Source organism: Eriocheir sinensis, chromosome 32 (assembly GCF_024679095.1).
Source record: "Eriocheir sinensis breed Jianghai 21 chromosome 32, ASM2467909v1, whole genome shotgun sequence".
In the NCBI taxonomy this organism is placed as follows: Eukaryota; Metazoa; Arthropoda; class Malacostraca; order Decapoda; family Varunidae; genus Eriocheir; species Eriocheir sinensis.
In genome coordinates, this window is record NC_066540.1 from 15668470 (window position 1) to 15683451 (window position 14982).

Below are 14982 nucleotides of genomic sequence, written 5' to 3' on the forward strand. Positions count from 1 at the left end.
AAGGAAGGAAGAACAAATGGAAAAATAAGAGGAAGAAAAGTGGGAAAGTGGAAGGAGGAGGAGGAGGAAGAGGAGGAGGAGGAGGAGGAGGAGGAGGAGGAGGAGAAGGATCTAGAGATGATAAACTGACATGGAAAACAAACAGAGAGAGAGAGAGATGTGGAGGAAGATATGAGAGGAAAAAAGGAAGGGAGGGAGGGAAGGAAAGGAAGGAAGGAGGAAAGAAAGAGACAGGTGTTTTGACTCATCTCTCTCTCTCTCTCTCTCTCTCTCTCTCTCTCTCTCTCTCTCTCTCTCTCTCTCTCTCTCTTTATTTGTTTTATTATCAATACACGAATAAAATGAAGAAAAATTTGAGATACCTTGAGTAAAAAGGGACTTGGAGGAGGAAGAGGAGGAGGAGGAGGAGGAGGAAGAGGAGGAGGAGGAGGAAGCAGTGGTTTATATCTCCAATTTTGTCTTCCATCTTTGGTTGTGTACTGTTATCTCCTCCTCTCCTCCTCCTATGTATTCCTCCTCCTATGTATTCCTCCTCCTATGTATTCCTCCTCCTCCTCTTTGTATTCTTCTGATAACCTAACCTGACCTGACCTAACCTAACCTAACCTAACCTTTTTATAACCTAACCTAACCTAACCTTTTTATAACCTAACCTAACCTAACCTTTTTATAACCTAACCTAACCTAACTTTTTTATAACCTAACCTAACCTAACCTTTTTATAACCTAACCTAACCTAACCTTATAACCTAACCTTTTTATAACTTAACCTAACCTGACCTGATCTGACCTGACCTAACCTGACCTTCCCTCCCACCCCAGGCCAAGTCTTTTACCAGGACATCCTCAATTCGCGGGACAGCCTTCAGACCCCGGAAGGCCCCAAGAACTTCGACATGGGCTACCTGGGCTACTCCTTGACCGCGGGGGAGTTCACGGGGGACGAGGAGGAGGACATCGCCGTGGGGGTACCTCGGGGGAACGATCTGAAGGGGGAAGTTGTCATCCTATCGCACAGCCTAAGGGTTTCGTATAACATCACCGGGGAACAGGTAAGTGTGGGGGGGGGATGTGGGTAGGGAAAGGTGTGGGGGAGTAGGGAGTTTGGGGTGCTGGGGGGGGGGGGGGAGTTTAGGGGAGATTGGGAAGGTGTGGAAAATGGGGGGTTTATGTGTGTGGGGAGGGAGGTGGCTGTGTGTGTGTGTGTGTGTGTGTGTGTGTGTGTGTGTGTGTGTGTGTAAGGCTCGGAGGAAATAAATATGTACTGATTAGTGTTTCTCTCTCTCTCTCTCTCTCTCTCTCTCTCTCTCTCTCTCTCTCTCTCTCTCTCTCTCTCTCTCTCTCTCTCTCTCTCTCTCTCTCTCTTTATTTTTCTTTATTTTTTCCTCCTCCCTTCCCTTCCTCATATTCTTGTCTTCCTTCCCTTCCCTTCCCTACCCTACCCTACCCTACCCTACCCTACCCTACCCATCCCTACCTATCCCTTCCCTTCTCTTCCTTACCCTTCCCTACCCTACTGTACCCATCCCTACCTATCCCTTCCCTTCCTCATCTTCTTTTCTTCCTTTCCCTTCCCTTCCCTTCCCTCACAGCTGGGGTCCTACTTCGGGTACAGTGTTGCCAGCTGCGATGTCAACGGGGATGGCTTGGCGGACTTGCTGGTGGGAGCGCCTTGGTTCACGCCCTCTGGAAACACAGATGCCTTCGAGATGGGCCAGGTGTCCGTCTTCACCCAGACCCCGCAGGTAAGGCCCGGGCAGGTGTGCGGGGGGTGAGGGGGCAGGTGTGTGTGTGTGTGTGGGGGGATGCGTGTGTGTGTGAATGGATGTGTGTGTGTGTGTGTGTGTGTGTGTGTGTGTGTGTGTGTGTGAGAGAGAGAGAGAGAGAGAGAGAGAGAGAGAGAGAGAGAGAGAGAGAATGAATGTCGTTTTGTAATTTATTTTCATCCTCACCTTTTGAACTTTCTCTCGCCCCTTTCCCTCCCTCCCTCCCTCCCTTACATTTTACAAGGCTCAAATTACACCTCCAATTCTTCCTCCCTCCCTCCCTCTCTCCATTTTTTTCCTCCGTAACTCCATCCATTTCTCTCTCTAAACAATTCATTTCACGCACGTATTTTGACGCCTATATATATCTCTCTCTCCCTCCCTTCTCTCTCTCTCTCTCTCTCTCTCTCTCTCTCTCTCTCTCTCTCTCTCTCTCTCTCTCTCTCTCTCTCTCTCTCTTCTATCTATCCTTTTTCTTCTTTTTCTTCTGTTCTCTCTCTCTCCTTTTCTTCTTTTTCTTCTGCTCTCTCTACTTTTCTTCTTTCTCTTCTTCTGTACACCTCTGACGGTTTGTATGTATCGCTTCTTACGTTTATACTCCTTCCTTTCCTTCCTTCCTTTCCTTCCTTCCTTCCTTCTTCCTTCCTTCCTTCCTTTGTAGTCCTTCGTTATTCTTCTCTCCTCGTTTCCACCTCTCCACCAAGACTGTTTTCATGTGATCGGTATTCTCAGACTCTCCCGCCTCACACATCACTATTATCAAAGGCCGAAAAGCGAGATTAATCGGGTGTTCCATCGGTGTTTTATCACAGTCACGCTACCTGCAGAAGAGGGGTCCAATTAGGGTCATATTCTAAAAACATTCCGCTCCCAGACACACCTATTTGACAAGGCCTTTCATAGACGTTGTGGGCATTTCCGGGAGTATTTTGATGATCCTGTTGGTAGTCTGACCCTTCATCTGTATCATGAATCTAAAATACCGCTCATGAGGACCCGACTGATCTCCTCTTTGGCCTTTGAAAATAGTCTAACAATACCGCCTTAACCCGGTAGCAGCGACGGGCCAAATTTGTGGCTTTACCGTGTACCAGCGACGGGGGCCAAATTTTTCCATGATACAACCCCCAAAAAGAGAGATGATGCATAAACTGATGACAAATGCGTTGATATATATTATGAAATGGTTTGCGTGAGTGATGATGTTTTCTCATTTTTCTCGCTTAGAGGGACCTTTAAGAAACATGATCCCTGCAGCTACCGGGTTAACCACCATCAGGGTCATGACACTACCCCGGGAAATGACCCCCACAACCCCAACGAAAGCTTTGTCAAATGTGTGCGCCTGGGCTCCGAAATGTTTTAGAGTATGACCCGTAGAGGACCGACCCGTGGCTACTTCGGCTGTTATGAAGCGTTGCAGTGTTTCTTTGTCTTCACTGGCGCAATACAACTCCGAAGGCCTCTTTCTTATCTTCCTTTCCCTCCCTCCAGCACAACTTTCAAAGGGTACAGAGGCTGAAGGGGGAGAGAACCCGTGCACACTTGGGCTATTATAAAGTGTTGCAGTGTTTCTTTGTCTTGGCTTCACGCAATACAACTCTGAAGGTCTTTTTCTTATCTTCCTTTCCTGCAGCATAACTTCCAGAGGGTACAGAGGTTGGAGGGGCAGAGTACCCGCGCCCACTTCGGCCTCTCCGTCACCACGCTCGGCGACATCAACAGAGACGGCTTCGAGGACTTCGCCGTGGGGGCCCCAAATGCCGGGTCCACGGGGGCGGGGGCTGTGTATGTGTACCTGGGCAGAAAGACGGGGCCAGGTGTGCAGCCGTCCCAGGTAAGGAGAGGTGGGGGTGGGGGGGTGGGGAAGGCGTGTGTGTGTGTGTGTGTGTGTGTTTTGAATATTTATTTGTGAGAGTTCTTGTTCCACGTTCTTGTTTTCGTTTTCTTTTCTTTTTTTCCCGTTTTCTGTTTCCGTCTTGACATTCTTCTTCACTCTTCTGCTTTTTTTTTCTCTTTTGCTTCATCAGTTTTCGTTTCTACACTTCTTTTACTCATTTTCTTCTTCTTCGACTTCTTCTACACTTATCCTTCTTCCTCCTCTTCAGCATTCTAAACTTGCGTACTCAATTCCAACACCACCTCCTTCCTTCTCCCTCCCTTCTTCCCCTCCATCACTATATTCTCTTTAGCAACCTGAATTTCACTCCTAGGTTGGTAGTATAAGACTTTCGCTTCTTACATCAGCTATTTCTAAAGGTCAAAGAGAGGGTCAGTCGGGTTCTAATGAGTGTTTCTTCAGGTTCATGGTACAGAGGAAGGGTCAAACTACCACCAGGGTCATAAAACTACCCCTGGAAATGCTCACACCTCCTAGGAAAGCCTTGTCAAATAGGTGTTTTTGGCCAACGAAATGTCTTACAATACGACCCCTAGAATCCTTGCCCTATCTTCCAATCTTCAGAACCACACCATTCACTTCAGGGAGAATGATGGGCTACTATCCAAGCTCTACCAAAAGCCCTCCAGCTTATTTCACGTTCCCGACAGGTTCTGAGGTCTGAAGAGCTGACCCAGGGCACGGTGAGGTCCTTCGGGTGGTCAGTGAGCGGGGGGCGTGACCTGGACGAGAACGAGTACCCTGACCTCGTTGTTGGGGCCCACGAGTCCAACGCTGCCCTGCTGTTCCGGACGAGGCCTGTTGTGAGGGTGAACAGTACTCTTAAGTAAGTGGTGGAGGAGATTCAGAAGTGGAAGGGCTTAGGAGTAGAATAAGGAATAAGGAATGAAGAGTGGGAAGGATGAGGAGAAGAATGAAGAAAAAGTGGAGAAGCGGAAAATGATGAAGGAGGAGAGGGAGAAGAAGAAGAAGAATGAGTGTAAAAACAGAAAAAGGACGAAGAAGAAGAGGCAGAAGAAGAGTAGAATAAGGAGAATGGAGAATAAGGGGAAGGAGGAGGAGGAGGAGAATGAGCGTAAAATAGAAAATGAAGTGTTAAGGAAAATGAGGAAGAGGGGAAAAGGAGAAGAATGAGTATAAACAAATCGATGACGACGACGAAGAAGAACTGTAGAATAAGGAAAATGACCCACGGTCCCAACAACTATCTTTTCCTCTAATATGTTTGCTATGACTATATCTATTCCTCTCCGGTTGAACTTAGAAGCCCCTCCCTATTGACGATGTAGGAGGGGAATAGCCGCTCTGTTGCTGGTGAGTGGTTGGCAGCTAAGCCGATTTGGGTTGTGTAAAACTTGGAGAGCGGTCACTCAACAAGGCTTCCTTAATTTACTAAAGCAAAGACCTCGCCAAATTTACATGTTAGTTACGCGAATGTTTAAGTTAGCCTCTGTCCATATCTAACGCATTCATTATCCAGTTTAAGTCTCGTTCTCGCACTACAGAATGAGTGAAGAGTGAGATCGAACACACACACACACACACACACACACACACACACACACACACACACACACACACACACCGGAAACATTGGTTAACCGGACAGACTGAATCTAAAAATATTTGACGAGTGTATTATACAAGTGTGTGTGTGTGTGTGTGTGTGTGTGTGTGTGTGTGTGTGTGTGTGTCTCGTTTTGGAATGTTTGAAGAAAGCCACACGCACACACACACACACACACACACACACACACACACGAGGAGGAGGAGGAAGGACAAAAAAAAAGTAGAAAGAAAAAGAAAAGTTCATGACCATTTAGGAAAAACAACAGTAACAAATAACAAACAATAACAACAACAACAGCAGTAATAGTAACACTCCCCCTTCTTCTCCCTTCTTCAGGTTCCGTTCGGCCAAGGGCATCATCGACCTCGAGGTTCTGGGGTGCTCACTACAGGATGGCTCTGAGGTGCCCTGCGTCTCCCTCCTCTACTGCCTCAGCTACGACGGGCACCGTGTCCCCAACCGCCTGAGTGAGTGGGGGGCGAGGGAGGGGAATGGGCGACACTCACTTCTCTTGGTGGTGCTTGAGTGTGAGAGGAGGCAGATGGAAAGGGAAGGCAGGGAAGCAAATGAGGGAAGGTCAAATCGAGGGTCCCATTATAGAAGGTGCAGGCCAGGCGACACACTACCTCCTGCTTGAGTGTCGAGGAAGGGGGAAGGGTTGGGGGTATGTGTGTAGGGGAAGGGGGGGAGGGTTGAGGGCATAGGAGAGGAGGGGAGAGGGAAGAGTGAGTGCCCGAGGAAGGGGGAAGGGTTGGGGGTATGTGTGTGGGGGAAGGGGGGTGAACGAGGAAGGGTTGAGGACATAGGGGAGTCATTTAGTAGCAGTAGTAGTAGTAGTAGTAGTAGAAGTAGTAGTAGTAGTAGTAGTAGTAGTAGTAGTAGAAGTAGTTTTATCGCTTCTACTATCATCCCCTTCCTGTCCCCCCTACTCCCCCTCTTCACTCCCCATTATCTCCCCCTCCCTAAATTCCCTTCTCTCCCCTATCCCCACTACTCCTCCCTTCCACCCTGTCCCCTACTTTCCTCCCCTCCCTCCCCACCATTCCGCTATCCCAGCTATCCATGACCTTCCCCCTCTGTCTCTCTCCTCCCCTTCCCTTCCCCCTCTCTCTCTCTCCTCCTCTTCCCTTCACCCCCTGTTCCTTCATACCCCAACCCAACGTAACCTAACCCCCCTCCCCTCCCCCTTCCTCCCATCCTTCTCCCTCTCCCCTTTCCTCCCCCTCCTTCGTTCCTTTATCCCCAACCCAGCCTAACTGAATCCCCTTCCTTCACCCCTTTCCCCTTCCTCCCCCTCCTTCGTTCCTTTATCCCCAACCCAGCCTAACTTAATCCCCTTCCTTCACCCCTTTCCCCTTCCACTCCACTCCTCCCCCATTCCCTCCTATCCCTTCATCCCTTTCCTCTACCCCTCCCATATCCTCCCTATCCCCCCTCTCTCCTTCCTCCCCGCTCTCCCCTTCATCCCCAACTCAGCCAAACCTAACCTACCCCCCGTTTCCCCCACCCCCCCTTAGGTCTGGACGTGTCTCTGCGCGTGGACACTCAGGCGGAGGTTACCCCGCGCATGTTCTTCCTTCAGCGGGAGCGAGAGAGCGGCCAAAACGTGACGGTGGAGCTGCGGAAGAGTGTAGAGAACTGTACCACTGTCTACACCTACGTGGAGGTGGGTGGAGGATGTGGGATTGCGGTGGGGGGCGTGGGGGAGGTGGAGGAACAGTTGGCTTGGGTTGGAGGTTGAAGGAGGGGAGGTGGGGGGTGGAGGAACAGGGAGTTAGGTTAGGTTGGGGAATGAAAGGAAGGGGGTTGGGAGGTAGGGGGTTATGTTAAGTTGGGGAATGAAAGGAAGGGGGTTGGGAGGTGGGGGGTTAAGTTAGGTTGGGGAATGAAAGGAAGGGGGTTAGGTTAGGTTGGGGAATGAAGAGAATGGGGTTGGGAGGTGGGGTGAACAGGGGGTTAGGTTAGGTTGGGGAATGACAGGAATGGGATTGGGAGGTGGGGGGAACAGGGGGTTAGGTTAGGTTGGGGAATGAAGAGAATGGGGTTGGGAGGTGGGAGGTTAGGGAATGAAAGGAAGGGGGTTGGGAGGTGGGGGGAACAGGGGGTTAGGTTAGGTTGGGGAATGAAGAGAATGGGATTGGGGGTTAGGTTAGGTTGGGTTGGGGGAAGGGGGGGAGGGGGAAGGGGGAGGTGTAGCTGTATATGTGTTTGTGAATAGAACTAATGGGCTCTTGCAGACTCCTTATGTCCTGTTCTCCTCCTCCTCAGCCGGGCGTACAGGACAAACTCACTCCCCTGGTGGCCGAACTCGTGTCGTCCTTGGAAGGGGGCGCCGCGGGGGAGGAGGGCTGGGAGGGGGAGCTGCGGCCTATCCTCGCGCCCCCCTTCCCCCTCTCGGCCGGGCCCCCCCAAGCCACTATCTTCATCAAAAACAACTGTGGCGCTGACAACGTGTGTGTGCCCCAGCTCAGCGTGCAGGCGAACATGTACGTGTGTGTGTGTGTGTGTGTGTGTGTGAGAGAGAGAGAGAGATAACGACTGGTCTTTTTCACACCAAATAAGTCTTTCCTTCCCTCCCTCCCTCCCCTCCTTCCAAGCCTTCCTTCTCCTTTCCTCCCTCCCTCCCTTCCTTCCTCTCTCCCTCCCTCACCTGCTTAAACTCTGCATTCCTACACACACACACACACACACACACAAGGATCATGTATCATCTATGGATCTCTCTCTCTCTCTCTCTCTCTGGCATTTATAACCAGTGTGAGGTTGAATTTCCTCTGCGGAGTGACCACTAACCACACACACACACACACACACACACACACACACACACACACACACACACAGAGTAACTAGTTAACTGGCAGGCTGGTGTGTGTGTGTGTGTGTGTGTGTGTGTTCTTATGTTTGTTTGTCTGTCTCTTCTCGTCTAATTTTTCGACCACTATAACAACTCATTATTATTATTATTATTATTATTATTATTATTATTATTATTATTATTAGTGTCAGTATCAGTATTCTTCCACTACTACTACTACTACTACTACTACTACTACTACTACTACTACTACTACCACCAGGTTCACCAAAATTGTAATGCATGGACGCACTCTTCTTCCTCCTCCTCCTCCTCTTCCTTTCTCTTTCACACACACACACACACACACCTCACCTGTCCCTCAACTTCCATCCCTCCCTCCTCTCCCTTCCCCTCTCCTTCCTTCCTTCCCACTTCTCTCTCCCCCGTCCCCTTCCTTCATACTTTCTCCCCCTCCTCCTCCCCTTCCCCTCCCCTCCCCTCGCCTCACTACTCCCCTCCCCTTTTCCCCACACATTTCCTTCCCCTTCTTCTCCTCTCTCTGTCTCCTCTCTTCTCCCTTCTCTCCTTGCTTCCCCTCCTCTTCTCCTTCTCTTCCTTCTCCTCGCTTCCCTTCCTTCTCCTCCCCTCCCCTCACTTCTTCCTCTCCCTCCATCCTTCCCCTCCCCTTACCTCTCTTCCTCATGTGCTTTTCTAAGTCCTTTCCTTCCCTTCCCTTCCCTTCCCTTTTCCCTGTCCTCTCCTCTCCTCTCCTCCTTTCCTTTCCTGTCCTGTCCTGTTCTGTCCTGTCCTGTCCTGTCCTTTCCATCCCCTCCCCCCCCTTCCCCCTTCACACCTGCCCTCCCCCCTCACCTCCCCCTCCTCTTCAGTGACCAGCGAGAGTACATCATCGGGTCCCGTCAGCGCCTGTCCGCCCGCGTGGTGATCCGCAACACAGGGGAGGACGCCTTCCAAGCCCGCCTGACCACCGGCGTGCCCCTGGGGGTGTCCTACGCGTCCTACAGCATCCTCTACAACGATGCCCAGGACGTCACTCCCTTCTGCTCCCTCAGCGCCGAGGAGGTGGGTCTGGGGGTGGTGGGGAAGGGACACTTGAAATATGACTGGCATGGATTTTCCGGCGCTATAATGTTGTGATCACTGTGGTAGTTAGTGATGGTGGTGATTGTGGTGGTGGTGGTAGTAGTGGTGGTGGTGGTGGTGGTGACAGTGACGGAACTTGAAACAAATTTGAGTGAATCTACAGAACTCATTTTCACCACCACCACCAAAACCACCACCACCACAATCACCACCATCACTCCCACCACTACCCCCCATCACCAACACCACAGACACCACCACTACCCCCCATCACCAACACCACAGACACCACCACCACTACCCCCCATCACCAACACCACAGACACCACCACCACTACCCCCATCACCAACACCACAGACACCACCACCACTACCCCCCATCACCAACACCACAGACACCACCACCACAATCACCACCATCACCAACACCACCACCACTACCCCCCATCACCAACACCACAGACACCACCACCACTACCCCCATCACCACCACCACAGACACCACCACCACTACCCCATCACCAACACCACCAGACACCACCACCACTACCCCATCACCAACACCACAGACACCACCACCTACCCCATCACCAACACCACAGACACCACCACTACCCCCCATCACCAACACCACAGACACCACTACCACTACCCCATCACCAACACCACAGACACCACCACCACTACCCCATCACCCACCACCACCCCCATCACCACCACAGACACCACTACCCCCATCACCAACACCACAGACACCACCACTACCCCCATCACCAACACCACAGACACCACCACTACCCCCCATCACCAACACCACAGACACCACCACCACTACCCCCATCACCAACACCACAGACACCACCACCACTACCCCCATCACCACCACCACTACCCCCATCACCAACACCACAGACACCACCACCACAATCACCACCCTCACCAACACCACAGACACAAACACAACTACCCCAATCACCAACACCACAGACACCACCACACCCCCCATCACCAACACCACAGACACCACCACTACCCCCCATCACCAACACCACAGACACCACCACTACCCCCCATCACCAACACCACAGACACCACCACCACTACCCCCATCACCAACACCACAGACACCACCACTACCCCCAACACCAACACCACAGCCACCACCACCACCACTACCCCCCATCACCAACACCACAGACACCACCACCACTACCCCCATCACCAACACCACAGACACCACCACCACAATCACCACCATCACCAACACCACAGACACCACCACCACTACCCCCATCACCAACACCACAGACACCACCACCACAATCACCACCATCACCAACACCACAGACAACACCACCCCTCCCCCCATCACCAACACCACAGACACCACCACCACTACCAACACCACCACCACTACCCCCATCACCAACACCACAGACACCACCACCACTCCCCCATCACCAACACCACAGACACCACTACCCCCCATCACCAACACCACAGACACCACCACTACCCCCATCACCAACACCACAAACACAATCACCACCAGCACCACCACCACAGACACCACCACCACTACCCACATCACCAACACCACAGACACCACCACCACCATCACCAACACCACAACCACAATCACCACCATCACCAACACCACAGACACCACCACTACCCCCATCACCAACACCACAGACACCACCACCACAATCACCACCATCACCAACACCACAGACACCACCACCACTACCCCCCATCACCAACACCACAGACACCACCACCACTACCCCCCATCACCAACACCACAGACACCACCACCACAACCCCCAGCACCAACACCACAGACACCACCACTACCCCCATCACCAACACCACAGACACCACCACCACCACTACCCCATCACCACAGACACCACCACCCCATCACCAACACCACAGACACCACCACCACTACCCCCATCACCACCACCACAGACACCACCACCACCACTACCCCCATCACCCACACCACCACCACCACCACCATCACCAACACCACAGACACCACCACCACTACCCCCATCACCAACACCACAGACACCACCACCACAACCCCCAACACCAACACCACAGACACCACCACCTACCCCATCACCAACACCACAGACACCAACACCACTACCCCCATCACCAACACCACAGACACCACCACCACTGCCCCCATCACCAGACACCACCACCACTACCCCCATCACCACCACCACTACCCCCCATCACCAACACCACAGACACCACCACCACTACCCCCCATCACCAACACCACAGACACCACCACCACTACCCCCATCACTAACACCACAGACACCACCACCACCACTACCCCCCATCACCAACACCACAGACACCACCACCACCACCACTACCCCCCATCACCAACAACACACACCACCACCACTACCCCCATCACCACCACCACAGACACCACCACCACCACCCATCACCCCACATCACCAACACCACAGACACCACCACCACTACCCCCATCACCAGACACCACCACCACTAACCCCATCACCAACACCACAGACACCACCACCACTACCACCCATCACCAACACCACAGACACCACCACCACAATCACCACCATCACCAACACCACAGACACCACCACCACCACCCCCATCACCACCACCACACCACCACCACTACCCCATCACCACCACCACAGACACCACCACCCCCATCACCACCAACACCACAGACACCACCACTACCCCCATCACCACACCACCATCACCACCACTACCCCATCACCACCACCACACCCCATCACCACCACTACAGACACCACCACCACCACAGACCACCACCACTACCCCATCACCACCACCACTACCCCATCACCACCACCACACACACCACCACCACCCCCCATCACCACCACCACAGACACCACCACCACTACCCCCATCACCAACACCACAGACACACCACCACCCCCCATCACCAACACCTTCAGACACCACCACCACCCCCCCATCACCAACACCACAGACACCACCACTACCCCCCACCACCAACACCACAGACACCACCACCCCACATCCCCCATCACCAACCCACCCCCCCCATCCCATCACTGCTTACCATGCCCACACTTCCCCTTCATACATCACACACCCCCACAGCGGGTCAGGTGGTGGTGCAGGGTGGGGAACCCGTTACCAGCTGGGGGATTTGGCGTGGGTGGGTCAACAGCTGAACACCAACCTTCTCATACCATACATGCTTCTGCTAATGTGCGTCTTGGGAATGAGACGACGACGGACGAGGACAGATGGCGGACCCCTGGTCATGACGATAGCGAAGTGGTGATCTGAGGGGGAGAGGACATTAGGAGAAAGAGATACATAAGCCCTAAGGCCCAAACTAGGTGGTCTGTCCTAAACCTAAGTGACAGTTGTTATGAGAGAGAGAGAGAGAGAGAATTACATAGATATCTAGACCACACAGTCCCTAAGGCCCAAACTAGGTGGTGTGTCCTAAACCTCAGTGACAGTTATTATGTGAGAGAGAGAGAGAGAGAATTAATTAGTGTTTTTTCTTCCTTCCCTTACCCAAATGACACCTTATCCTCACCAACACACACACACACACACACACACACACACACACACAGCATCTCACAACCAGACGGAACCTTCGACTATAATGTCACCAAGTACTACGGTCACCCCCCCCAACACCCCGATCTCAAGGACCAGCCCCGACTTGTCCGCCACGAGGGTGAGATTGGACCCGAGGTTGAACACATTTACGACATCGTCAATAATGGCCCCTCCCCTCTCCCCCCCTCCACCCTCTACCTCCTCTGGCCCACCCGAACCCTCGCCAACGACCCCCTCCTCTACCTGCTGGAGCCTCCCCTCGTGTCCTCCCCCCCCGCCAAGTGTCAACCTGCTCCCCACGTCAACTACCTCGGCTTACAGGTGAGAGAGAGAGAGAGAGAGAGAGAGAGTAAATATATATATATAGAAATAAGGGGTAAAGAAGGAAAGGGAAGGGAAGGAAAGGAGACAGAGAGAGAGAGAGAGAGAGAGAGAGAGAGAGAGAGAGAGACTCATACCTCCATTTCTCCCTTACTAGGTGGATGAAAGCAAAAAACTGTCATTGACGTATGCCTCGAAAATGTTTGCAAATATAGAGAATGAGGAGGAGGAGGAAGAGGAGGAGGAAGAAGAAGAGGAGGAAGAAGAAGAGATGGAAGAAGTCAAAACTCCACCGAGAAACAACAGACATCGAATACGAGAGAGAAAAATCAAGACGGAATCTCTCGCACACGACCACCACCACCACCACCACCACCGCCACGACCACTCGGAGGAGAAAAGAAGGAAGAGGAAGAGGAAGAAGCGGAGGCGGAGGAGGAGGAGGAGCAGTTTTGAGGAGCTGGAGAGGGAGCTGCAGTGTGGCGCTACGAACTGTACGAGAGTGGTGTGTGCGGTGCGGAGTCTAGCACCCCATGAGCATGTGGTGGTGCGCGTCAGATCTCGGCTCTGGATCGACACCATAGAAAAGGTCAGCTTGTTTTCCTCAGCACCAGGGTCAGCGGTACTAGACTGTCATACTCAGAACTTTGCATATTGGAGCTGCCTTGTATAAAATGGGCTGCCTTGTACAAGCCTACCGACCTCCTGCAGACTCCTAGATTCTTATATTCTTATCAGTTTCTGCCTAACAGCAATTATGATGGCCCTGTCAGTGATGGTATTCAATCAAACTTCTCACTTAAAACTCGGTTATTAATATATTCTACACGAGTGGAAAGAATAGGTCAACATTAGGAGCTGATTTGACTATTATTTTACTAGACTCATACTCAAAACTTTGCATATAGGAGCTGCCTTGTACCGGCCTATCAGTTTCTGTCTAACAGCAATTATGGCCCTGTCAGTGATGGTATTCAATCAAACTTCTCACCTAAAACTCGGTTATTAATATATTCTACACGAGTGCAAAAAATAGGTCAACATAGGAGCTGATTTGACTCATAGTTTGGAAGCCTTGTCGCGCATGTGGAAACGCTGACCAAGGTGTTGATTTTATATATTCCATGATTTGTTTATACAGCGGTCCCTCCATATGCATGTTATTTTATGCACTGTTTCAGCTATGCATAGTTCAGAATTAAAAAGTCTAATATGGAGCCTAAAATCTGTGAATAAGGAGATTTTGATGAACAGTTGTCCCTCAAATAGTACGGTTTCCAATAGTTCGATTTCGGTTTTATACGGATTGTCATGGAAGAGCTTTAAGGATTTTTAAATTTCCTGCTCGTGGGGAAACTTAAAAATCCTAAAAAAATCTTCTTAGAAAATCCACATAAAACCAAAACTGAACTATTGGAAACCATACTATTTGAGGGACGTCTGTATTCCTCACAATTTTGATGGCTAAGAATCTTTCCGTGCTCTATCTATCTGTCTCTGCCCTCAGCTCAGCATGTCAGAGGTGGCCATATCCTCCCGCGTGGTGCTGGCGGCCGAGGGGTTGGGCGGGCCAGAGTTGAGGATTTGGGCCGGCAGCGTTACCAGCGTCGTGAGTGCTGGGCCGCGGGAGACTAGACGCTCACTCAAGGGGCTGGTAGTGGCCGGCAGTGTGATGGCGGGGCTGCTCCTGCTCGCCCTGCTGAGTACTCTCCTGTGGGCGGTGAGTGCTGGGGAGAGGGGTAGTAGGTGTTGTAGTGGTAGTTGTATAGTCTATTCCACCTCAGTTGACCCAAAATCAGGCGAGAAGCCCCTCCCTACAGATGGGCTTCTTCAGGTTGTGTGTGTCATGGTGGGCAGCGTGTATGGGGTGTGGCAG

General features: G+C 51.7%; 1 protein-coding gene across 1 annotated transcript in view; it reads left to right on the forward strand.

Moving 5' to 3' along the window:
• LOC127006442 (integrin alpha-PS2-like) overlaps window positions 1-14982 on the forward strand; it is a 44171-nt gene that overhangs the window by 28158 nt on the left and 1031 nt on the right. The window contains exons 7-17 of the mRNA XM_050876394.1: window positions 823-1052; window positions 1593-1745; window positions 3403-3603; window positions 4317-4492; window positions 5573-5703; window positions 6754-6902; window positions 7505-7722; window positions 8924-9187; window positions 12722-13106; window positions 13264-13695; window positions 14614-14826. Of these exons, the coding sequence (XP_050732351.1) occupies window positions 823-1052; window positions 1593-1745; window positions 3403-3603; window positions 4317-4492; window positions 5573-5703; window positions 6754-6902; window positions 7505-7722; window positions 8924-9187; window positions 12722-13106; window positions 13264-13695; window positions 14614-14826 (2552 nt within the window). The remainder of the gene's footprint in view (window positions 1-822; window positions 1053-1592; window positions 1746-3402; window positions 3604-4316; window positions 4493-5572; window positions 5704-6753; window positions 6903-7504; window positions 7723-8923; window positions 9188-12721; window positions 13107-13263; window positions 13696-14613; window positions 14827-14982) is intronic.